Source organism: Rhinolophus ferrumequinum, chromosome 9, assembly GCF_004115265.2.
Source record: "Rhinolophus ferrumequinum isolate MPI-CBG mRhiFer1 chromosome 9, mRhiFer1_v1.p, whole genome shotgun sequence".
Lineage (NCBI taxonomy): Eukaryota > Metazoa > Chordata > Mammalia > Chiroptera > Rhinolophidae > Rhinolophus > Rhinolophus ferrumequinum.
The window spans coordinates 28,118,626-28,144,040 of record NC_046292.1 but is presented as its reverse complement, the minus strand read 5'-3'; the positions used below and the strand labels follow the sequence as shown (position 1 = coordinate 28,144,040).

Here is a 25,415-nt window from a genome sequence, read left to right as displayed (position 1 = left end):
TATCCTGTCTAAAACTGTTTTTGAATAATGAAAACTTTTTTGTTGATTTCTAAGCTATGTAAAGGTTAACAAAACCAAATGAACGAAAAACATTTTTAACATACCCACTTCATCTGAAAGGGCTCTCATTTAATGAACTTACTATCAATATATAAAGAACTTTTTTTTGTTCTAAGTTTCCAATTTTAGTTTGCTGGGAGAAATTCATTAGGCGTCTTGGATACCTAAACAGAGCCCTTTTCTTGAACCCAAATCAACTCACCTGTAGAGACTGAAGAAAGAGTACCCAGACTTCACATGGCAGTTCACTTTCAGACACTGAAAGTAGTAATTCAAAACAACTCCTACAATATAAATAAGTTAGTAAATAAAGGTGGTTATAGTCATAATCAAATACAGTATGATAGTGATACTGAACATGTTTTACATTTGTTTAGACTATTTTATATTTGTTTTTCACTCTTCAAAATTTCCTCCAACATTGTTACATTGACTTTTCAACTTTAGAAAAGAAGAAAAACCACCAGGCTTTATAATTACATGGTTGCTTTAACATATTTAGTAAGAATATAAGCCTTTTATAAATCATATTCAAAGCAGTTTTATTTAGTTTATTAGGGTATTTGACTATGTAGGAACCATTCTGATTCCAGAAGACAAAAACAGGAGCTCATGCTATTGTCAATTCAGCTGATAAAGTGATCAATATATGTAACTGCCATCTCTGTATGTTCTTGTCACTTGCAGAGGTAGCAGAAAGACTATCAAGACCATTTCTTTACCTCTAACAAACAAATCAAGCAAGCAAGAGTTTTCTTCTTTCTACCCTAACCAATTCCCTCCCAAAATAACAGAATTTAAAAGAGGAAATGCATAACAATTTGAATAAAGATCCACTCAAATTACCTATCAACCAACACCTCTCTAAAATCTTGCGGAAAGCTACTTTACCACTTAGAAATTAAATTAGCACAGGTAATGTAGAAATTGGGATTTAGTAGAAGGAATAATGTGATTATAAAACCAGGAATGTTTGGGTTCCATAAAAGACACAGTATATTAGAGGTTTTGGGTTTTGGAGAATCGAAAGGAAAATATATGAGGCCAGAGAAAAATAAAATGGACCACCCAGATTAGAAGTTATCCCACCAAACAATCTATAAGCTGAACCCAAGTGATTCCCCAGATAACAACTGAATAGCTAGCGTATTTTTTTCAATTTGCAGATGAAAATTACATTAGTTATAATTTTGTCTGCTACTACCCAGCCAAATATTAAAACAGCAGCTAAATTATCGTAGACTCTTAGGGTGGTAATCTTATGCTGTACCCTGATATTTTCTGCTGGTCAAATTTCTAGTTCCAATAATTTAACTGAATTGCAGAATGTCATAGTGTTTCCCCTCAAAGTGTTCCTCAAAGATCACAACAGTTTCCACATACTCTGTCATCTGAATTGATACCTCAGGACAGAGAAAATATGTATCATTCTTGGATTCTAAGCCTGAGTACGAAAAGAGACTCTAGAGGCAATTTAAGATTATGTTGCTTGGCTTGTATTTCGTCTCCAGGGAACCTGAGTGTGAAGGCTCAAAGCAAAGGAGATTACATTCAAAGGTGTAACTCTACTGGTGCTTTGAATAACAAGATGCATAGTAAACAAAAGTCAGGCAAACATTACAACCAAAAGCACTCAGTTTTAAGAGTGATTTAAATTCTTAAACTTACAGTACTAATCTGCCAAGCACTAACAGGACATCTTCACATTCAGTAGTTAAATACGGGCGTGCACTGGCAAAGCTTTGGATGGCAAGTCGATATACCTCCAGAAGATACACCATATGCTCTGATGCATTCTTGTTGCTTGCATATTGCAAGAGAGTCTAAAAAAATAAAATTAAAGTTTTAATTATTTAAAAAATAAAAACAATGAAACATTGTCTTTGTTCCCTTTTTTCCTAACAGACACATATACCTTTTATTTGCCTTTACAGGCCTCTGGCTTGTCTAGGAGTCTATTTTTATCACTTAATGAACTGTTGAGTTAAAGAAAAGGTACAACTGGCTCTTCTGACATGAGAATAAACCCATGAGTAGAGTAGTGGTTCTAGAACCACTATAGGTCTGGAGTTACCATCTCTGAAATTTAGCAATGAGTTTGGTATGCTACAACATTAAATTGAGCACCAACCACGTGCCAGGCACAGGTATACAAGAACAAGACCGATCCCTGCCTTGTACAAGGAGGCTTATTCCTGAGTATGGCCCTCAGCGCTACAGCTCCATAAAATCCTTTTTTCCCCCCTACACACATAGGATTGATTATGCTTAATTTATACTAACCAATTTATAAAAGGTTGATGTTATATTTTTATTGTTAATGAAGTTTATTTAAAAAAATTAACATATAAGCCAAATGTTTCCTTGTTTACAGTGGGGGGATAATCATCAGCCAGGGTACCCCTTTTATGTACGAGATTATCTGGTGAGTACAAAATCTAAAACAAAGAAAAATGGAGCCACAATAAGGCCTGATAAATTATGTGTTCAACACTAAAAATTTGTTCAAATGATGGTGAAAAGCTGGCTTATGTTCTCTTGGACAGTGCTGGGAACTCACTGCCAAGTTCTTGTCTGAGGACTCTCTAGATTCCATGGAGTTGCTCTCTCTTTTATTAATATATTTCTTCTAACAACTGATTAGGTTTTGCTTATGCTTAACAGATACATCTAGTTAGGTTAAGACAGGCAGGATACAAGCTTCTCCCCACGAGAATACACATTTTGACAGGGCTAGGGAGTTCCTAATGCTCTTTGTTTGGTGCTACTTCTACAGGCAAGTCTTCTTTTCAGAGGGCAGCTTTATCTTGAGTTAATTACATTATGTGAATTAATTACCCCCAGAATAATCTCTTCAAAGATTCCTAACTTCCTGTCTTCACTTTTTCTGCCTGAAAAACTACATATAGCTATAGTGGCATTGCAGGATTCCACTCAATTTTCTGCAGCTTTAGTTTCCACAAAACAGGTACAGGTCCCTTATTATCAGTTCTAATTATAAAGAACTGCACTGGTCTTGATTACTGGAAAAAAAAAAAAAAACTTACAAGGAAATATATAACTAATCATTCATTATACAGTAAACTCTCTCTTAACTAACACTGGATTATCTGATCTTTGTGTACCTGAATGATCAAGCCAGTTAAGCTATTTTAGCATATCCATTCAGTTAAAATCATAAATCTTGCTGCTTTACTGGTCACTTTAGAGTGGGCTCCTTCTGCACTCTCAGAAGAGCATTATGTCCTCATTTAATCAAATCCCAAATTTTAATAAAGAAAAAAAACCTGAATAACAGGATCACAAAAATGACCCCATAACAACCCTCTTCCCAGCTAAATGAGTAGAGAAGGAACACAGAATATGTGCTTTCTGTCTCGTAAATAAGATTTCACAAAATCTCTCTTAAGAAATTTATTAAAATGTATGTTATAAAATTCTGTTTTAGGTCAGCAAATTAATATCTACATTGTTTAATCTAAAAACCAGAGAACTTTACAAATTCATATTCAGTACCAGATTTTATGCTCCTTCAGGTCAGTTTTACATCTTATCAATCTTCGTAGGCCTAACACTCCTATACCGTTACAGGACATTCTCAAGTGGCACTAAATGTTTGCTGAATACATTCGCCATTTTATTCATTTGACAAATATTTATTGATAGCCTCCTTTATACACAGTGCTGAGTGCTGGGGAAAAAGACATGGGGGCTCATCCTCATGGAACTTTCAGAATGAGTCAATACAACATAATAGTTGAAACTACACATGCAAATTAACCAGTTGCTAGCTGAAGTATGCAAAGAGAAGAATGCATACAGATGAGTGGATCTTTCCACAGTCCACCTTTGCATTTAGAATGCTCCTGCCACCAATCTAATTACCTTCTAACACAGACACTCCATGAAGACATCCGCAAGTTACACAATTTCAATTCCATACCCCATGGGTATTTATGCTTACAGTTTGCCTTATACTAGTTTATATATTTTTTAATATTCCTCAGTCTTTTTCCCCTCACGTGTTACTGCAATTAAATAGTGAGGTCTCCTTAACATACCCACTGGGGGAGTACTCGGACATCTGAATCATCACTGGAAAAATCTTTACTATCAGCCTTTTTAAACCACAAGATAAAGATGAATGAATTATAGCCATCTAAATAGTATTTTAACAGTAAAACAAAAACAAAATTCCATCAGAAGCAGTAAAGAAAAATGGCAGTCTCTTATTTCTCTTTAGAAATTTAAATTTTAGAAACCAACAAAACTGAAAGAGAAGGAGGAAATAAAATGATAAATATGACTCCTTTAGGTTCATTGGCATTCTACACAGTGCAAATCAATGGCCTCTTCTCTTTGTTTCAGTAAACCCATGTATTCCACAAACGCCATGATGTGGCAATACTGTGCTGGGCACTGAGGATGGTGTGCTATTCCTGCCCTTAAAAAGCTAGGTATTCTGACTGGTCAGAAACACAGCATATGAAAAATTAGTCCACTTAGGCACTATCATTGATGGTTTTAAACATTCTCACTGAGTGCTCTCATTCATATCCCAGGCAGATTACCTCTCAAGTTAAGTCCCTGCTATTATGTATACCTCAACTGCCCCCTTAGATATTTCCATGGGATATCCTATTCCAATCTCAAACTCCAAACATCTAAAACAAACATCTTCCCCAGCAAATATGCTCTTCCTCCTATGTTCCACCTGCCTCTTTTTAGGAACCAGAGCTAGAAAACTATCTCTGAAACCCCCAGCAAAGTTTGCAGATTCAATCTCAGAAGCACCTGTCTCCTGCCCCTAAGCTTCATTTCTAGAGCCAGTGACCTAGACCAGATCCCCAATGTCCCGCACTTAGACTGCTTACTTCTCTAGGCTAAATAACCTCCCATTCTGCATATGTGTTATCACAACATATCTGCACATAAAAAAATGCACAGAAAAAAAAGGACCAGATGAAATTCAACTAAAATGCTAATATGACTATTAGAACTGGGCTAGTAGTAGGATTATGAACAAATTTTTGTCTTTATGTTTTTCGGAACTTCCCACATTTTCTTTAATAAGCAATATTACATTTACAATGAAGGGAAAAATACCTCCCCTCATCCCAATTCTACCTGCATTCCTCACTACATGGCAGTATCCTGACTAGTCTCTGAAACTATCAAGGAGGGAGAATTTCTTTCAAGATGATATTTGATGTGGGCATGCATTCCAATTGAAAACGCAAATGGTTTAAGACTCCATTTCCCTAGGGAATCATCGTGTTGGTTTTTGAGCATGTAGTGTGGGATGGGCATTTTCCTAAGAGTTTGCTGCTAACATTTAATACAACAATCCCATGATCTAGGTGATTTATCATCACTCATTTTAAAAAACAAGGAAACAAAGGCATAGAGAGACTAAGTTATTTGCCCAAAGTCACCCAGTAAGTGCTGAATTCAGGATTTGAACTGAATTCAGGTCACCTGGCTCCAGAGCCCACACTAAAATCACTGTGCTTCATGCCTTTTCAGAATGCACAAGTCTACAACTATTTTAAGTGTACCTTTAAATTCTGCTTTTACCCACTACTCATAAACTTTAATATTCTGCAGCAAGTAGTATGCTCATCATTTGGCTTTCTTCCTCAGAGTTTACAACATCTCATTTCCATTTAAAGCGATTGCTTCTGGGGCAAATTTTCTTGCAATGGTCCTGATCGACATCCCACACTTTAGCATGCTGGTGGTTCGCGAAGAAATAACAAAAGATATCTGGTATTTATTGTTAAAACTGCACGTCCTATGGCAATAGGAAATTATGTTAAGAAAGGAGGATTTGCATTATTTCAAATTTTGCACATAAAGCAAGAAGCCTTATTCTGATTTTAATTTCTCAATACATGAAATTCCCAGAATAAAATAAATTTGAGTAAAATGTGACTGCACTATGATAGATAGACTTCCAGCTGGGGGTAGCACTTGAGCTGGGTTTCTGAAGTATGGGTCAAGTTTGGAAATGCAAAAGTGAGGGGAACAGAAGGACTCCAAGTGGAAAGCACCTTGAACAAAGTCAGAAAAGACAACTAGAACAGATGGTGATGAGACTCCAACATCAGTTGGTGAGGAAGCAGTTTCCCATTAACAGATGAAGCTGGGTGTGAGGTGAAATGGAATGAATGGGAGGAGAACTGGTGGCTGCTTACATTGAGGAAGTGGCTAGAGTAAATTAAAACCTTTAAGTCTTTCACATACGTTGCTATTAGACCTCACTTTGCACTTTCTATATTAGTTACAGTTGGTTTTGTTAAATCCAGAAATATGACTGCTTATTTATCCATCCACCTATTCATCCTGATTCCATCGTGATGAAATTTCACTGGATTTGGCCCATCATCCCAGCCTAACAAGATTATTTTTAGATACTGATTCTGTCATGGGATTTACCTATGCTTCCTAGCTTCATTTCATTTTCAATTTTTAAAAATACCTTTTATTGTTATGTCATAAAAGTTGTATCATTTGTTGTTTAAAAATAGATGAAGTAAAAAGTATAATACTACCACCATACTACCATACTACCATCACCCAGAAATAGATCAGTTAACAGGCAATATTAAGTTTGAGGGGTTTTTATACCTAAAAAAAGCATTTTAATGGAATCATGCTACACATTGTTTTGAAATTTTTCTTCAACGTCAGTATTTCTATAACTGCACAGCCTTGTATGTGTTCCACAATTTATTACCCAATTCTCTATTTCTGGACACTGTGGTTTCTAACTTTGCGTTATTATACATGATGGTGAAAGCACCTCTCCACCCAACTTTTTCCATGTGTCCATGACAATTTTCTTAGGATGATGTCCTATAAATGAAATTGCTGGGTCAAAGAATGCTTAATTTTTAAGGCTTTACATAGTGTCAAATTCTGTTCCAGAAAATTTGTTCCAATTTACATTTCTATTATTAGTGTAAGATAGTGACAGTCTGAGGAGTTGTAACAAGTATTATATGTTACAACCTAAGTACAACTTTTGAGGGTCAGCTGGATAGGGGAAATACAATGTTTTCTTTATTCAATTTAGGATCTTTTCCTTACTGTTGCAGTGAAATAAAATTTTGTATGTTTCCTTTATAATTTTAAAATTTAATTACTACAGCATCTGTATGGTATCTTCATCTGAGTTATTGTAACAGTAAGGAAGGGAGTTTGGATGAAAACAGCATCAACAGTTAACTTTAACATTCAAAAAAAAAAAGTCAAAGATGAAGGACCACTTCCAATTCATACTATGAGGTCAGCACCACCCTGATACCAAAGCCAGACAAAGACTACAAGTAAACTACAGACCAATATCCCTTATGAGCACTGATACAAAAATCAACCAAATACTAGCAAAATGATCCCCCCAGTTTATTAAAACAGATTACATACCACGACCAAGTGGGATTTATTCCTGGAATGCAAGGATGGTTCAGCATATGAAAATCAATGTAATATAGTCATGTGCCACTTAATAATGGGGATACGTTCTCAGAAATGCGGCCTTATGCGATTTTGTCATCATGTGAACATCATGTACTAGATGGAATAACCTACTACCAACCTAGGCTATATGTTTTAGACTATTGCTCCTAGGCTACAAACCTTTACAGCATTTACTGCACTGAATCTGTAGGCACGGGTAACATAATGGTATGTATTTGTGTATTTAAACATATCTAAACATAGGAAAGGTATAATAAAGTATGGTATAAAAGATAAAAAATGGTACACCTGTACAGGGCACTTATCACGGAACTTCCAGACTGGAAATTGCTCTGGGTGTGTCAGTGAGTGAGCGGTGAGTGTGTGAAGGCCCAGGACATGACTGACTACTGTAGACTTTATAAACACTGTAAACTTAGGCTACACTAAATCTATAAAAAAAATATTTTTCTTTCTTCAATAATAACTTAACCTTAGCTTATATAAAATGGCGTAAAACAATGCACACAGTCAGCCCTCCGCATCCATGGATTCCCAACTGCAGATAAAAAATACAGAGAATATTTTGACGGTTGATAGATGACAAGGAGGTTAGAGGGATGGGTGAAAATGGGGAAAGGATTCAACTGTACAAGTTGCCAGTTATAAAAACAGGGATGTAAAGTACAGCATAGGGAATAGAGTCAATAATATAATAAATATGTATGGTGTCAGACGGGTACTAGACTTATCAGGGTGATCACTTCATAAGTTATATAAATGTCTAATCACTATATTGTACACCTGAAACCAATATAATATTGTATGTCAACTGCAATTGAAAAATCAGTCAATAAACAGACAACAACAACAAAGAAAATATTCTTTTTGATCTGAGGTTGGTTGAATCCTCAGATGCAAAATCCAGGAATACAGATGGTGACTGTATATTTATTGGAAAAAGTACACATATAAGTGGACCAGTGCCATTCAAATCCATGTTGTTAAAGGGCTAACTGTACACTGTTGTGCTACCATCAGCAATATCCATCCACAGAACTCTTCTCATCTTGCAAAGCTGACACTGAACCCATTAAACATTAACTCCCTCCCTCCAGCCCCTGGCAACCACCATTCTACTTCCTGTCTTTATGTGCAATATAGCTTTCATAATATTATATTTTCTATTTTAAAAAGCAAAACAAGAATGTGGTAATGGCATCAGGGTAGACAAATAGATCAATGGAACAGAATAAGGTCCAGAAATAGACCCACATACGTATGGTTAATTGATTTTCAACAAGGTGCAAAGGCTATTTCTTAATGCAGTGAGAAAGCAGTCTTTTCAACAAATGATGCTGGAACATTTAGAGTCATAAAAAAGAAAACTTCCACGTATCCTTTATACAATATACCAAAATTAACTCCATATGGATCATCTTAAACAATCTTAAACAATAAAATCTTAAAACAATAAAATTTCTAGAGGGGAATAAAGGAGAAAATCTTTGTGGTATTGGGTTAGGCAGATTTCTTAGATATAACATGAAAAACATAATCCATTAAAAAAAAGCTAATATATTGAACTTGATCAAAATTAAGAATTGTGTTCTTCGAAAGACATTGTTAAGAGAATAAAAGACAAGCCACAGACTAGGAGGATATCATTGCGAAGGACATATCTGATTCCATTTTCTCTGACCCTATCAACTCTGTGGTTATAGGAGGGATCAACTTAATAGGAATTAATCATGGCTTGGCTGCTCTTGTGCTCATCTAGGAATGTAGTACTTTTCTTGCCTGTTAAGCCTCACCCAGTTTTTCCTGGAAGTTCTTGATAGTATCTCACGAGTTCACCTACAGTTCTGTCCAGAACATGTGACATGCACCATGTTGTTCTACGTCAGTTTATCCTTGTTAGGATATGATCCCTGTAAGCCTTTCCACATGCCCACATCACCACAATGGAATCTGTGACACGGTCAAGGGTGTTCCCTCCAGAGAGACACAAGTGAACCAGAGGCAGAATGTGTATAACTTAGAAGTGATACAAATTACCACCTCCATCTCTCCACCCTTTGCCATCTAAGTCTCAACATGTTATTTTTTTTTTAAAGAGGAATATATCTGATAAAGGGTTTGTGTACACACACACTTACACTTCTCTCAAAACTTAAAAACAAGGAAACAATCCAATCCTTTTTAATAAGCAAAAGATTTGAAAAGATACTTCATCAAAGATACAAGATTGACAAATAAGCACATAAAAACAGTCAACATAATAAGTCATTAGGAAAATGTAAATCAGAACCACAATGAGCTATCACTAATTTTACAATGGCTAAAATTAAAAAGACTGGCCACACCAAGTATTGACCAGGAGGTAGAAAACTAGAACTCTTATACATTGGTTGGTGGGAATGTAAAATGATACAACTAATTCTGAAAAACCTGCCATGTGACCCAGCCATTCCACCTAGGTATTTACTGGAGAGAGAGAGAGAGAGAAAGCATTTGTCCACACAATGGCTTACAGACCAAGGTTCACAGCAGCTTTATGTGGAAACAAGCCAAATGTCTAGCGAGAGGTGAGTGAATAAACAAATCATGACATATCCATACAATGAATACACAATAAAAGGAATGAATTATTACTATATATAACATGAACAAATTTCAAAATAATTATATGGAATAAAAGAAGTCAAACAAAAAGAGACTGTAATTTTATTAATTAAAATTCTAAAAAATGCAACCAAACTTCTAGACAGAAAGCAGATCAATAATTAAGTGAGGCAGTCTCTGTATTGCGCGAGACAAAAGAGCGTTTTAAAAATGGGTGACATTGAGAAGAAGAGCAAGAAGATTTTTGTGCAGAAGCGTGCCCAGTGCCATACTGTGGAAAAGGGAGGCAAACACAAGGCTCGGCCAAATCTCCATGGACTGTTTGGGCAAAAGACAGATCAGGCCCATGGATTTTCTTACATGGATGCTAACAAGAACAAAGGCATCATCTGGGGAGAGGAGACATTGATAAAATATTTGGAGAATCCCAAGAAGTACATCCCTAAAACAAAAATGACCTTCGTGACTACAGAAAGAGCAGACTTGATAGCATATCACAAAAGGGCTACTAATAAGTACTAGTTGGCCACTGCCTTATCTATTACAAAATAGAAATGTCTCATGACTTTCTAAATGTGTATCATATTTAAATTGAATTCAGACCATGAATGGCTGACAGAACATTTCTTTTGGGCAGTCCTAATTTAAGTAAGATTGGTTAAAAGAATATGATCAGCTTTTTGAACTTTCATGGCAATTTCAGGTCAGCAAGTGCTATCACTGTTTTCCCCTTCTAAAGATATGATTGGACGTGATTAATCATGTTCAAATTTTTGGTACCGTTTTAGAGACGGTAAATGCCATCTCAAAACCTGTAGAAAATTGATTTTATATTTAGATTTATATAACTGGTTATATTAACATGTTTGAATACTGAGGAAATCCCTTCACCATCTCAGAACAACAAGACTTGTTTGTGTTTCAAGTTGTGTTCCGTAGCTTGTTAAAAGGCAAGGGCTGAAGGATAAAGTGGCAGTGTCCACTTTTATCTTTTTGGTCCTAACTGTGCCAATTTAATTAAAATTCCCTATATCTAAAATGTTACCTTTTACTAAATGAAACACACTTCAGTGTAGTTTATGTATAATATCAAATAAAGAATATTTAACACTTCTCACATTTTATAGATGATCTACAATTCCAGATGCTTTTAAAATTCAGTGTGACAAGACATAGTAGCAAACTTCGCTTGTGAATTCTTTATTAAGTCAGACTAAGTTATAATTCAGGATTGTCTTTTAAACAACTATCCAAAAACACAACTGTAGAACTACTGTATATGTATGATTGGTAATGGCTTTTGACAACTCACTAGAAGGATTAAAGTAGAGGAGAAAAGACCATCAGCACAAAATTGTAAATTATGTAATCATAAGGCTTCAGATAATGAAAAACAAAATCACAGATCAAAAAAACAGTTAAGTGAGGATGGAAAAATGTGTAGGGAAGGAAGGTAAGAGGAAATACTTCGGGGTAGGAAGAAACTTTAGGGGAGATGAATACGTTCATTTTCTTGATTATGGTGATCAGTTCATTGATGCACAGATATGTTAAGCTTATTAAACTGTACATCTTAAATATGAATAGTTTACTGTATGTTAATTATACCTCAATAAAGCTGTTTTTAAAAAAGACAAATGGGGGGCTGGCCCAGTGGCTCAGGCGGTTAGAGCTCCATGCTCCTAACTCCGAAGGCTGCCGGTTGGATTCCCACATGGGCCAGTGGGCTCTCAACCACAAGGTTGCCAGTTCAATTCCTCAAGTCCCGCAAGGGATGGTGGGCTCCGCCCCCTGCAACTAAGATTGAACACGGCACCTTGAGCTGAGTTGCCACTGAGCTCCCGGATGGCTCAGTTGGTTGGAGTGCATCCTCTCAACCACAAGGTTGCTGGTTCAACTCCCGCAAGGGATGGTGGGCTGTGCCCCCTTCAACTAGCAACAGCAACTGGACCTGGAGCTGAGCTGCACCCGACACAACTAAGACTGAAAGGACAACAACTTGACTTGGAAAACAGGCCTGGAAGTACACACTGTTCCCCAATAAAGTCCTGTTCCGCTTCCCCAATAAAATCTAAAAAAAAAAAAAGAAAAAAATCCTATTAAAAAAAAAGACAAATGGGCCACAAAATGTACAAACTCATAAAACAAATTTGAAAAATTTTACGTTTCAATTGTCAAATTTACAATTTTTACTGCAAAATGTAAAACTTCTGTGCCTAAGATAAACTAGAGAGAAGATAATTCCAAAGTATATGACCAACAAAGGATTCATGTTCAGATTCATAATTTCATAAACTGTTAAAAAAAAGACAACCCATTTGAAAAATAAGCAAAAAATAAGAAAAGGCAATTCATAGGAAAGGTAATATAAATAGCAATAAATGCACACTAAAAAGATAAACAATTCCTCACAAGTAATCAGACAAAAAACAAATTAAAACCACAATGAGATACCCTAGTCCACTCACCAAAATGCCTAAAATTAAACTGACTACATCAAGTATTGGCAAGAATGTAGGCTAATGGTAACTTTCAAACACTGATAACTGGAATAAAGTGCTACAAATACTTGGGAGAATAACTTGGCAGTATTTATTACAGTTAATGATAGGCCTATATATAAACCCAGCAATTCTACTGTAAACACATACCCTAAAGAAATTCTTACATCCATGTATCAAGATATTTTGGAAAGATGTCCACCCCAGCAGTGTAAATGCCTCTAAACCTATCAGTAAAAGAATAGATAAATGAATTGTGATATATTTACATAATGCTGCACACCAGTGAAAAATGCATCAAAGCTACAGATACCAATACAGATAAATCTTAGAAACATGATGCTGAATTTTAAAAGCTTCAAAAGAATACATACACGAACATCATTTAAGCAATGCTGAAAAACATAAAATAATACACACTGCATTAAAATGCACAAATAAATTTTAAAAAGTAAAGAGATGCAGGTGAATGATTAAACATTCAATCGTTTTATTTCTTAGGTTGTGTTCATTTTAGTATACTCTTTACTACTTTGTATGTTGGAGATACTTGATTTTTTTAAAAGTAACAAAGGCTTCAAAGTTCTGAGCAGAACTGATTTTCAATCTAGACTCCTATACCCAGCCAGAGTAACTAAATCAAAAGTGAGGATAGACCTTGGGAAGCTACTAAAGGGTATCCTCCCACATTCAAAACAAGAAAAATATATGAGGGCCAGGAAACAGAGGCTCTAACAAAGGAAAGAAGCAAAGACAAGTAAGTATTAAAATAATAGTTGATAAAAATGAAAATTAATTTAAAAGAGTAACATATAAGTACAAACTGTATAAAAACACAAGAAATAAATGAATGTTACACTAATTCTTCACTGAAATGCAACAAATGGTAATACTTTAGTAATTGTCTTTCAAAACTTTCTATATATCATTGCAACTTTTTCTTTAAACAACAGATCTTGGATATCCTTTCTTTTTTTTTCTTTTTTTTTTTTTTTCTTTTTTTTTTTTTTATTGGGGAAGGGGAACAGGACTTTATTGGGGAACAGTGTGTACTTCCAGGACTTTTTTTTTTTTTTTTCCAAGTCAAGTTGTCCTTTCAATCTTAGTTGTGGAGGGTGCCATTCAGCTTCAAGTTGTTGTTGTTCAGTCTTAGTTGTGGGGGGGTGCAGCTCAGCTCCAGGTCCAGTTGCCGTTGCTAGTTGCAGGGGGCACAGCCCACCATCCCTTGCAGGAGTTGAACTGGCAACCTTGTGGTTGAGAGCCCACGCTCTAACCAACTGAGCCATCTGGGAGCTCAGCAGCAGCTCAGCTCAACGTGCCGTGTTCAATCTTAGTTGCAGGGGGCAGAGCCCACCATCCCTTGCGGGACTCCAGGAATTGAACTGGCAACCTTGTGGTTGAGAGCCCACTGGCCCATGTGGGAATCGAACCGGCAGCCTTCGGAGTTAGGAGCATGGAGCTCTAACCTCCTGAGCCACCTGGCCGGCCCCGGATATCCTTTCATATCAATATATAGAGCACTGTTTTTGCCTGTAAAATTTTATTTGAAAAAATACTGAAATACACAAAAATTCACAAATAAAATTCACACATAATCCCACTTTAAAATTTTGTATGCAATAAAGAAGTGGTTCTATCTAATTCCACTTCTGCTCCTCATCCCCAAATAACCTCTATAAACAACTGAGCACATATGCCTTATATACATAGACAAAAGCTTTCTAATTCTTTGTAATAATATCCTGGGTTCAAATGTTTTATGGCTGTGGGATGTCAAAGGGTACTTATTTTTTGGCATTTCCAAACCTAAAATATCTTATTAAAGCCTTCATCCAGTCCAAAATAGATTCCTGCCATTCCTGCTCTTCCTTAAACTAGTAGGGTCTTCACTTCTTAATCACACACCTGCTTCAAATTTTGAGTTTGGCAACCAACACCAATTAAGCTGATTATAGAAAAATGCATGGAAAATCATGTCTTTATAATCTGTACCAAGTGGTAAAGAGCAATAATGTTGCCTATTTAAAAATCATTTATATTAGGCGTCAAAATTATTATGCAATAGTCAGGCATTGGGAATTGTTTTACTTATTTATGTTCCTGTTACCTAAAAAACTAGTTGGAAGGCAGATAAATACTCATGATCATCAAACTATGACTACTGACTATGGTATCAAAAGCAAATGTAATATAAAAAATTGTTTAATGTTTTTCCTCTCCACCAGACAATAAACTCACAGAGGGCAAGAACCACATCTGTTTTTTCATCCCTGTAGACCAGAACCCAGCAAACTGAATTGCATAGTAGGTATTCTGTAATTACTTGCTTTTGATGCTTTGCACTATTATTAAAGGATTTTCTAACTTTAAATTTGATTAAGACAGTTTTACAGGTACACACTGTTGATTAGAGTGAAATATGCCTGATATATTATTAAAGCAAATTCAACTAAGTAGATTTGATTCCAAATTCTCACTGCTTCATTCAAACCCTAAAAAGGAGAGCAGCATTTTGACCAAACTGCACTTGTGTAAATTTTAAAAAGGAAATGCTTAGATCATATTTTTTAGAAGGATGCTTACACCAAATCACTAGTCCTGAATTTTGTTTGGTGGTAAATAGATATGACAAAGTTCAGAATTTTAATGAAATTATAACCTATTCAGCTAACATTCTAGACCGAGAGGGAGTTTCACGTTTAAAAGTTTTAAACGGAATGGGCTAGATAACCTCTAATATTTGTCCCCGGAAAATAAGATTCTATGATTTTATGAAAATATGGCCACCTTTCCCCCAGGGAATCAAATCCAATTATGTTATAAATTCAAATCACTTTTGATAAATGCATATTTCAACAAAATGAAATACATAATTTAAATCCCAAACAATAAACCAAGTTAAAACCAATAGCCAAATGAATAAAAAAATATTTTATATAGAATGATCTGTTGATTATAACAGGTCAAATCCATTACGTCCATTATAAACCCAAAGGGCATTCACATTGCTTCAATGTAATAGAAATTAACTGCAAATTACATTTCCAGTATACAAAGCTCATCCATCATAGGCTCTCTGAATCTAACACTATGCTAGCAAATGCTCTGTGAACATCTAGGAAACTTTTTTTCTTTTAATGGGCTGTACATTGACAAAAAAATGGAGGAAAGGTGCTCTACATGAAATACTTCTTTAAAACAATATTCAGGATAGAAAGGAAATAAAGAAACTGACACTGTGTACCTATCTGCTACCAAAAGCTATGCTACAGGTAGTGTTATACTGTCCCATTGGGTCCTCACAACCACCTACGGGGTAGCTTTCTATTACCCCAAATTTTATAGACAAGAATATTGATCCAAGGCAATGTTTAAAGTCACAAGTGTTGGAACAAGGATTTAAAGTGACTTAACGTCAAATCTACTTTCTATTGCATATGTTCTCCATTTCAAAAGACAATAAAACATGAGACTGACCAAATGTGATGCTTTATCCACATTTACTGCTAAACTTTATGGGATAATTTGCTCTAGGTTTAACATTTTCATTTACCAAATTCTTTAAACACTGAAGTCAGGATTTTGCTATGAAGGAAAAAGACAGTGAGCATAACAACTAATGCAAATAAATAATTTCAGTTCAAATTTGTAGTGGTTTCCACTGGTTGGGCATTTAGAGGGGTAAATGATAACCCACTAGGGGGCAGGATCTAATATTAATTAATACTTTTATTTATGTAAATGAGTTTTCAAAAATCTCATCCCTTTCATATTTTTTGTTTGCTTATAATTTATATATTGATACTATATAAATAAAACATTAAATATTCATTTATTTCAATACAGATGCACAAGACAAATATTTGGAGATGACTTAGAAAATAATCCTTAGCAAATGTTTTTCAGTAGAATTATATAATTTTGGAGGAGAATCAAACCTTAAAGGTCATCTCATTTAAGCAGCAATTTGAGGCCCCAATTAACAAAATGATTTGACCCGAGGTCATACATCCATTCAGTGGCACTTTATTTGAAAACATATAAAGGTAGCAATGTAAGAAAAAATTAGCTAATGGAAAGCACTATTTCCAGTTATTCGGCTATGACTTAGTCTTCCCAGAATGTAATAGCATTGATATATAAAAGATCAATAAATATTTGTTGGAAATCAGTACACTGACAAATCTATCACAACAATCAATCACTAAATTGTAGCATACATTCCAATGGCTTCAGATTAGGCTGCATATGTTCTGCTTCTTGAGAACTTCAAAGCAGCACAGAATCTCAAATTTACATGGTTATACTCGATGATTAGACACAATCAAATTTTAATGACTTTCACCTAATAACAATTTAAAATACAGGTATGTAAGAAAAGTAAAAATAAACCTCATAGGAAAAAAGTTTTAATATCTAATACACATGAAAAAATACCCAAATGCTGTTAAAATGCAAATTAACATAACAGTGTGATAGCAATTTTTTAATATCAGATTGACAAATATTAAAAAGTTTAATAACACCAGGGTTGGCAAGAATATATTGAAACAGGGACTCCCAAACACTATTGGTGGAAATACATATTCAACTTTTTATAGGCCAGTATCCATTAAAATTTAAAATAAATATTCTCTTTAATCCACTAAATTTCATTTCAGATATATATGCTGGCAATATAAATAACCAATGTTTAATGTTTAAAGATGTTCACTGCAAATTATTTGTGAGAACAAAAAAACCCACAAAAATAGTTTAAGTATGGTACATGCTCAACATGTACTGATATAGAAAATTGTCTTCAATATATTAAATTAAAAAGTAAATTGCAGAAGAGTACCAAGTGGCAAAAACAAGCTGTTAAGAATACATAAGAGACCGTTAACTCCTCTGAGGAGTGACTACCGCGGGATTGAGGGCGGAGGGGGTTTTTACTTTTCCATTAAACCTTTCTGTATAGCATTACATATTTTGCCTTGAACATTGCTTTTATAGTTTATTTGTTTTTAATTAAGAGTGTTGAAGGTTTTGCTACCTACAGAATTTTAAATCAGTGCAGTTGTTAATGAAATACTAGTTATCTTTTTAATGTAGTAAATATGTATCCTACATGGAAAGATGGTTACAATATATCAAGTGAAAGCAAATTTTAGTATGTAAATTTGACACTATTTTCCTAAAATTGTACATATATGTACATATCATACAGAAAAATTGTTTAAGGATACATTCCCAAACTGTTAACCTAGGAAAACGTAGAACTGGAGTATAAGGGGGTATGTGAGAGTTCTCATATTTTAGTCTCCTTTCACATTGTTCTAATTTTTTACTATTATAATATATTCCCGAATTTCTTGGGCAATTAAAAATTTTAACATTTATAGAGACACACATACTATATATGTATTTTTTCAAAAATCAGATAAAAACACCAAGCTATTAACAGTGAGATTACATGGTACTTTGGCTTTCTGCTTTACGCATTTAAACATCTTGTCTTAAGCTTTTAGAATGAGCATGTATTAATTGGAGTCACAGGAAATTATATATATTTAGTTTTACTACTTTAAGATACCATATATATTTTAAATATATATGAAAAAAGCAAGTTAAAAAAATGAAATCACAAATAAAAATATGCCTTGTTTATACAACCATATAGCATAAAAATGCAATTCCCCAGCTAGTCCATTCATTCTATCATATCTGGTAATAATTCTTATAAGTGCCCATATTAGTGAAGCATTATTGTGCTGGCTAATGTAACACTGTTTATTTCCTTGAGTAAAAACACTCTGAACTCAAATGTCAGCACAGTAAGGTACTCAAAACAACACATTAGAGAAATCAGACATAACACAAAAGTGATGAGAAACAGACAAATACATTACTAGTTCCCAAGCCAGCTATGTTGCAGAAATATTGGTAAACCTGAATGAATGTGAAATCAAGATATGTCTGAAATATAATTCATTTTCAACTTCCAAAATTATACATTCAAATATTTTTTCATCTGTGACAATAACTTAAAATCCACAAAGACTTTGGAGGAAACTTTTTCATAGAAAACTCAGTCATATTTTAGGCTGAAACTAGGCAATCAAAACTCAGTGGTGTGCAGAAACACAAAGCACTCAACTCTTCATGATGTATTGCTTTATTATAATGAAAGAAAAGCAAGTGACTTTTGGGCTGGTATAAGGTTTAGAACATGGTAAAATGTTAAATGTTTTGAACCTGCTAAATTTGGCAAATGCTACACAACACTTAATGTCTCTCTAGGAGATTCACAATACATCTTAAATATAAAAGACACATTAAAAAATATAGTCAATGTTATAACTATGTATACTGCCAGGTGGGTACTAGACTAATAGAGGCGATCACTGCATAAATTATATAAATGTCCAACTATCCTACTGTACACTTGAAACTAATATAAAATAATATCGAATGTCAACTATTTTAAAAAAAAGGACTCTTTTAGGTTCATGTTTTAAAAGAGCTAATATTAAACAAGTGGTACAGAGAAAAAACCCCACTTATCCCAACTTATATGAACACAGAATCCTTATTTCAAGAAATACACGTACGTACGTACACACACACACACACACACACACACACACACACACAGAGAGAGAGAGATGAACAAAACAGTTTAGGAAATGCTGATACAGGAGAAATAGATGGGCTCTGGAATCTAAAGACTTTGCCACAGCTTACTATCATGTGACCCTGGAAAAGTTACTTAATTTCCCTGGTCCTCAGTTTTCAATCTGTAAAATAAAAACACCACCACCTACCCGAGTGCTTGGCACATAAAAGATGCTCAATAACTTAAATAGCCCCTCTAATTTTTCATATACTGGTTTATATACTGGCTTTATGTCTACAATGAAAGTTTTAGGAACTTATTTTTTTATACCATCTTGCTCAATCCCTTATCTGTGGTTCAGGTTTTCCAATACGATGTCAATCATAACCAAAATAAATGCTTCAATCTGGCTATGCAAACCCTGTGGAAAACGTGGGAACTTTAAATATTTATGGAATATAAGCTACCACAGAAAGTTCTTAGAAAACATAAAATAAAAATGAGGTTCTACTTTTAGGTAATCAAGACACTAAGAAAAGTAAGGTCTGACCTCTGCTGGGAAGCAGCATAAACTGGTTGACAAAAAAAGGTCCCTGTTTCTTGATAAAGACAGGTAGGACTTGAAACTGTCACCCTCAAGGAGTCAGGAATTTAAGGAAGGGAGGGGATAAAAGATCAATAAATACTGAGTAACCATTAAGTGCTAGGGATTATTCTAGGCACTAGGTAAACAAAACAGTCAACAGCCTCATGATGCTTACATTCCAGGAGAGAAGACAGACAAACAAACATATCAGATAGTATAAAGTAGTGAAGAAGTATAAAGCAGTGTTAAGGAGTTAGAAGATGGGACATGCTATTTTAGAGAAGATAGTCAAAAAGGTCTCTGGGAATGGTGACAGTGTCTAGAACTGAATGAAAACAAAGTACATAATAGTATACCAATGCCTTTGCAGTCTTGAAATAAGTGGTGCTTTCTATTCAGATTTTTTTATTAACATTGTTCAGAAGAGCATGATCCACAGGTAGACACTGAAATCACTAGGGGTCACAGTACACAGCAAGAGACCGGGTGGTACTACAGTAAGTTATAGCACCCAAAGATCCCACTGCTTCACAGGTCACATTTATAATATGTTTTGGTCAAATGCACTGCAAAGCTAACTTCTGCTATTGTAACTACCTGTTATCTAGTTTCTATTTAGACATCTTCCAAGAGATGGCAGTACAAGAAGAAATGTAAATGCGTCAAAAATCCTTTAAAATAAATGAAAGAGGGAAACCTCAAGAATATGCATGGCTACCAACCTCAAGGCAGACTGATCCTCCCCATCTCAACGTTTCCAAACTGTTGTCCTATTAGGCTGCTAACTCTTTCTCAATACTGTAATACCTCCCATTTTCTCCCTCCATCAACATTATACTTCATTCTACATGTGTAAATATGTCCATTATTACATGAACGTATAAACTGATTTTTAACATACAAGATTTTACATCAGGTGTTCCTTTTGAAGTACTCATCTCTTGAGTATATCATGAAGTCCCTACAATATATTAATAATTCATTCAACAAATTAGTTTTGTGTGCCCGGCACTTAATTAATTGCTAGGTACCAAGAATACCAAAAACAAACAAACAAAAAAACTAAACAAGACCCACACTCTTATTGGCTTACTAGTCAACACAAGAGACAAACATGACATGGAAACAAATATTCAGGCACCAGGCTTATGTATGAGATGCTAACGGAGCATACTAAGTGAAAGAACCGCGTCATTCCACCTGCTGAAATAAAAAATGGTTCTGAAAGACGGTTAATATTTGAGTCTGGTCTTAAAAGGATAAATAGGCAGATGGGGAAGGGAGGACCCTGGGATTAATCAGGCCACCTGAGACACTGTGGTGAAAGTAGACCAAAAAAAAAAAAAAAAAAGAGGCTGGAAAGGTGGGAGCTGGGGAGGGAGAGGTCTAGATTCTAAAAGCTTTTGTATACTAGGCTAATGATTCTGAATTTTATCTTGCCTTTGGGGCGAGAAACCATTTAAAGAATTTTAGGGAATAAAGTGACTAATAGCATTATATTTACAATTTAGAAAGAACACCAAACTGGATTGTAGATAACGGCAGTCAGAAGGCAAGGGAAAATTGTGAAGAGGTTGTTGCAGTAGGATATTATGAAGGCTGAACTGAGACAGTGACAACAAAAACAAGAGTTGAAACCATCGGTATGTACAAAGTATCAAAACAACACAAACAACTATAAGGAAATCTATTTAGTGAAATCAGAGAAAATCCGGAGGAAGCGACATTTGCACTGGGCCCTAAAGAAGGAAAAATCACCATGCAGAAAATGAGAGAAAAGGATAGAACAGCACAATGAAAGGAAAGACGTAAGAATGCTTGATGACCTGAGATCTTGTTAAAGTAGTCATTCTATCCTTTTGAAGATCAGTCAGTTGGTAAATATTTACTGAAAGCCTAACATGTGTCTTGAATTTTGAAGAATCAAATGAAAATTAAGATCAACTTTCCCAATATAATGCACTTGGAAATTCATAGGCAAACGTTTACTCACAGAAGTAACAATGATAACACTTTGGTTCATGGACTCCAAGTACCCCTGAATAAGTAACAGTGGGATTGGGACGACGGGATTGTCTAGGTAAAGAGCTGAAAAGTAAGTTATGGGCAAGTTTTTGAAGGCTTTTTATTCCAAAGCTAAGAAATCTGGGTAACTCAGACAATGGCGAGGGCATTGTTTTTTACAGAGATTGTCTTATTTAGTCCACACAACAATGTATTTACACAGAGAACAATAAGTACTATTATTATTCCATTTGCAAATGAGAAAACTAAGGTTTAAAACAAAATAGCCCACGGTCAGACAGATAGTTTAAATGGTGAAGCCAAGTATGCCTATCTGATTTAGACCGCATGTATTCAATCTCTAATCTAGAAAAACTGCAATACGTATATGCAGCACTTCTTATTTTAACAATTAAAAATTTACAAAGTCACTGTTAGTCTAGAACTTAAAAGTGTCTCATATATACAAGGTTTACTCATGAAAGTACTTTGCCTGGAAGTCTGAAAGTATAATCATTCACCTAGTAACTTCAAGTTTGCTAATGAAGGCTACTTTAAAAGTCTTCAAAATTTGTGTTACAAATAGAACCAGTTGTAAAACTTTACGAATCTTGGTTCCCAAAATACAGCAAAAACCTGAGAGAGTATCACCAATTTTTCAGCAAAACAAAGGAAGACTGTTTTTTGTAGTTAATCTTATCCACACTGTCTGGCAGACTGTTTTCAGAAAAGGAACCGAGGGAAAGAAGTAAAAAACAAAACAAAACGAAAAAACCACATCCCACAGTCACTGAATACAAATTTTCACTGAATACAACTTGATCTAAGTACCATTTTCTTAGTAACTATTACTTCTGAAATTTTGTTTTTATTATCTTCACAAACTTCTGAAAATTGAACACAGCCCAGAATGAGACAAGCTTCTCTATCCTTTAATACATTAGTTTATTTCTTGACTTCAAAGATAAAGCTATTTCTTTTAAGTGCTGTAAGAGATGAAGTGGATATGGTCCCAGTCTGCTGCAGTAGGGATCTACTTGGCACAATCTAAGTCTCCAGGATAACATTTGTAAACTAAACACCTGATGAAAATACACTTGTGGCAATTAAGCATCCCAGAGAGCACAGGTCAGGCCTTTATGACATTATCACGTAATGCTACTAGTACCTATCTTTACACATTAGGTACTCCAAGAGAGCAGGTTTCCATCACCAGTATGTCAGGCACACACACAATCAGTATTTCTTAAAAGGATAGCTTTTAAATGTGAAACCAAGCCTTATTAAACCAAATTTGAATGGTGAAATTTTTCCTGCTTCATCATAAAAAATTTTTTAAATTTTTCTGTATCTGGGGAGCAAGAACACTCTAAGTTGACTTTATATCTGGGCTATTGGAAAAAATGTGACAAAAATATTGTGATATTGTAAACAGTTGTATATAAACTTTCTATTCTACTGTTCGTATAACATATTAAAAGGAGATAAAGATCAGAAAACAAAATATAATTTCACAATCTTAGTTTGCCCAAGGTTATCAGCTAACAAGTGGTAGTCACAATTAAGATCCAACTAACTCCCAATCTTATATGCTTCCTACTACAACATACCATCACAGAACACCTTTTATTTCATTTATTAGTCCAAAAAAAAGTTTTGGGAGAAATTTTAGGCCAAAAAATATCACAGAAAAGACAAATTACAAAAGTACTTTCTTTTTAAAAATCTTCTGTGCCCTCATACCTCTAGGTGTGACTAAGACTCAAGACATTAAAACATTCATTTAAAACACAATCAGAGCTGCCAGAAGTAGGCATACAGAAGAATATATATATGATATCCTCTGACAAGTTTCAATTTGGTTACATTCATTCTTGTTATCTTTCTAGGAAAACAACTCAATCTTGGAAGTCTTACCCCAAATCCACAATTCTGCCTTCCTCCTCACTACTCCTTGTCCAAGTAGCTCCCCTTTCTCCCAAAGCTTTGTGTTCCTTCTCATCTCCACCTGTGGCACTGGAATGCTACACACACACACACACACACACACACACGCACACACGCACGCACGCACGCACTGCAAACATTCACATGGCTCATTTTCATCTTTTCAGCTATGGGGCCTTCCCTGACCACCATATCTAAAGTGGCCTCTCCCAGTTACTTCTTTCTAAGCACATATTGCAATCTGTAGTTAATCTTTTTATTTTTACTGGTTAATTATCGTTCCCATTAGGATGTTTCATGAGGGCTTTCCTTCACCACTATCTCTACCTCCTTTCCCATCATTACCAAAACTGCACTGGAAATTCTGTTATTTCTACCAGCTCCTCCCAATTGTAAGTTCATCAAGGGTAAATGTTTCCTCAGCACTTGGGTAAGTGCTTGGCACCATCCTATGGAGTCAGTAAAAGTCTGTAGAATAGATGTGTGTAGTAAGTACAAATGACCATTACTAGTGAATAGGCAAAGAACAATTACACCTGAACTCTTCATGGTGCAGGGAAATGCTGCAGGTTGTAGACATAGAAACTGGAGTGATACAATGTATAGAAAAGATTAGCAAGGACAAAATTCCAGAGATGAGGGGCTTTCTAGAAAGGCAATCAAGCAAGTGCTCCGGACCAACAAAGCAAATTGTCCCACAAAATTATAAGCTTGGAACACCACAATTTATTCAACACAGTCAACTACTTATTAAGAGTCCAATTGCCAAAATTCTATGATTATTTTGCATTCTCTAAGGTATACCAGGTGAGGAGCAGAGGGGTGGCTCTGAAACCTGGTATAACAGAAGTAGAAATAGCAATTGCATGCATCTTTAAATTTATAAAGGACTCGAAAACATTGAGAAAAATCTCGGAGCGATCATGCAGACTAAACATACCAATAAATACGTAATCACGGGTTAGAACCCACTATGGCACAGAAATGGTCATAACGACTGCCAAAAGACCACACTCCACATCTTTCTCGACTCTCCTCTACTCGGAGATCTTAAGAATCACTACAAGGCTCACCAGCCTAATTCCTGGTAGCACAATCCTCGAGGGAATACAGAAGAGTCGAAAGAACGGCTTAAATGTCAAAAAAAAAAAAAAAAAAAGCAAAACCAACCAACCAACCCCGCAATCCCTAACCAGAAAGCCCTAGACGCCTTTCAAAGCCAACTGTCATACCTTTCAAGGACCCAGTAGACGCTGACTCTAAAGATAAGTCTCTGGCCCCAACACGTATCTCCGGATTATTCAGGGGGAAAAAAACCCCACAAAAAACAGGTTTTCCATTTTGGAAATCTGCACGCTACTCAAAAAAGGATCTCCTAGCAGGACTAGCAATCAATCCCTCAGCGGGCAATGGCGCTCCAACCACCCGGCCGGGGGCACAGGCAACGGCGACAGGGCACGGCCCTTCCAGGGAGCCGCCGGGGCCCAGAGCTCTCAGTCTGGCCCAGCGCAACCCGCCCAGGCGGTGGCTAAAGTCGGGCAGTGGCGGAGGGGGGCCAGTGGTTGAGATTCCGAGCTGGGCCTCCCCGGCCCGTGGGCGCGGCGAGACACTGAGGTAGAGCCTTTCAGTCTGG

The 25,415-nt window shown here is 35.5% G+C and overlaps 2 protein-coding genes across 2 annotated transcripts in view; one reads left to right on the top strand and one right to left on the bottom strand.

Moving 5' to 3' along the window:
- RLF (RLF zinc finger) overlaps positions 1-25,415 on the bottom strand; it is a 69,854-nt gene that overhangs the window by 44,089 nt on the left and 350 nt on the right. The window contains exons 2-3 of the mRNA XM_033114445.1: positions 1,729-1,883; positions 263-344 (exon numbers count right to left, since the gene is read on the bottom strand). Coding sequence (XP_032970336.1) covers positions 263-344; positions 1,729-1,883 — 237 coding nt within the window. The remainder of the gene's footprint in view (positions 1-262; positions 345-1,728; positions 1,884-25,415) is intronic.
- On the top strand, positions 10,357-25,400 carry LOC117026697 (cytochrome c homolog). The gene is made up of 2 exons (XM_033113667.1): positions 10,357-10,661; positions 25,088-25,400. Exons 1-2 carry the CDS (start codon positions 10,357-10,359, stop codon positions 25,398-25,400), a joined length of 618 nt encoding a protein of 205 aa, XP_032969558.1.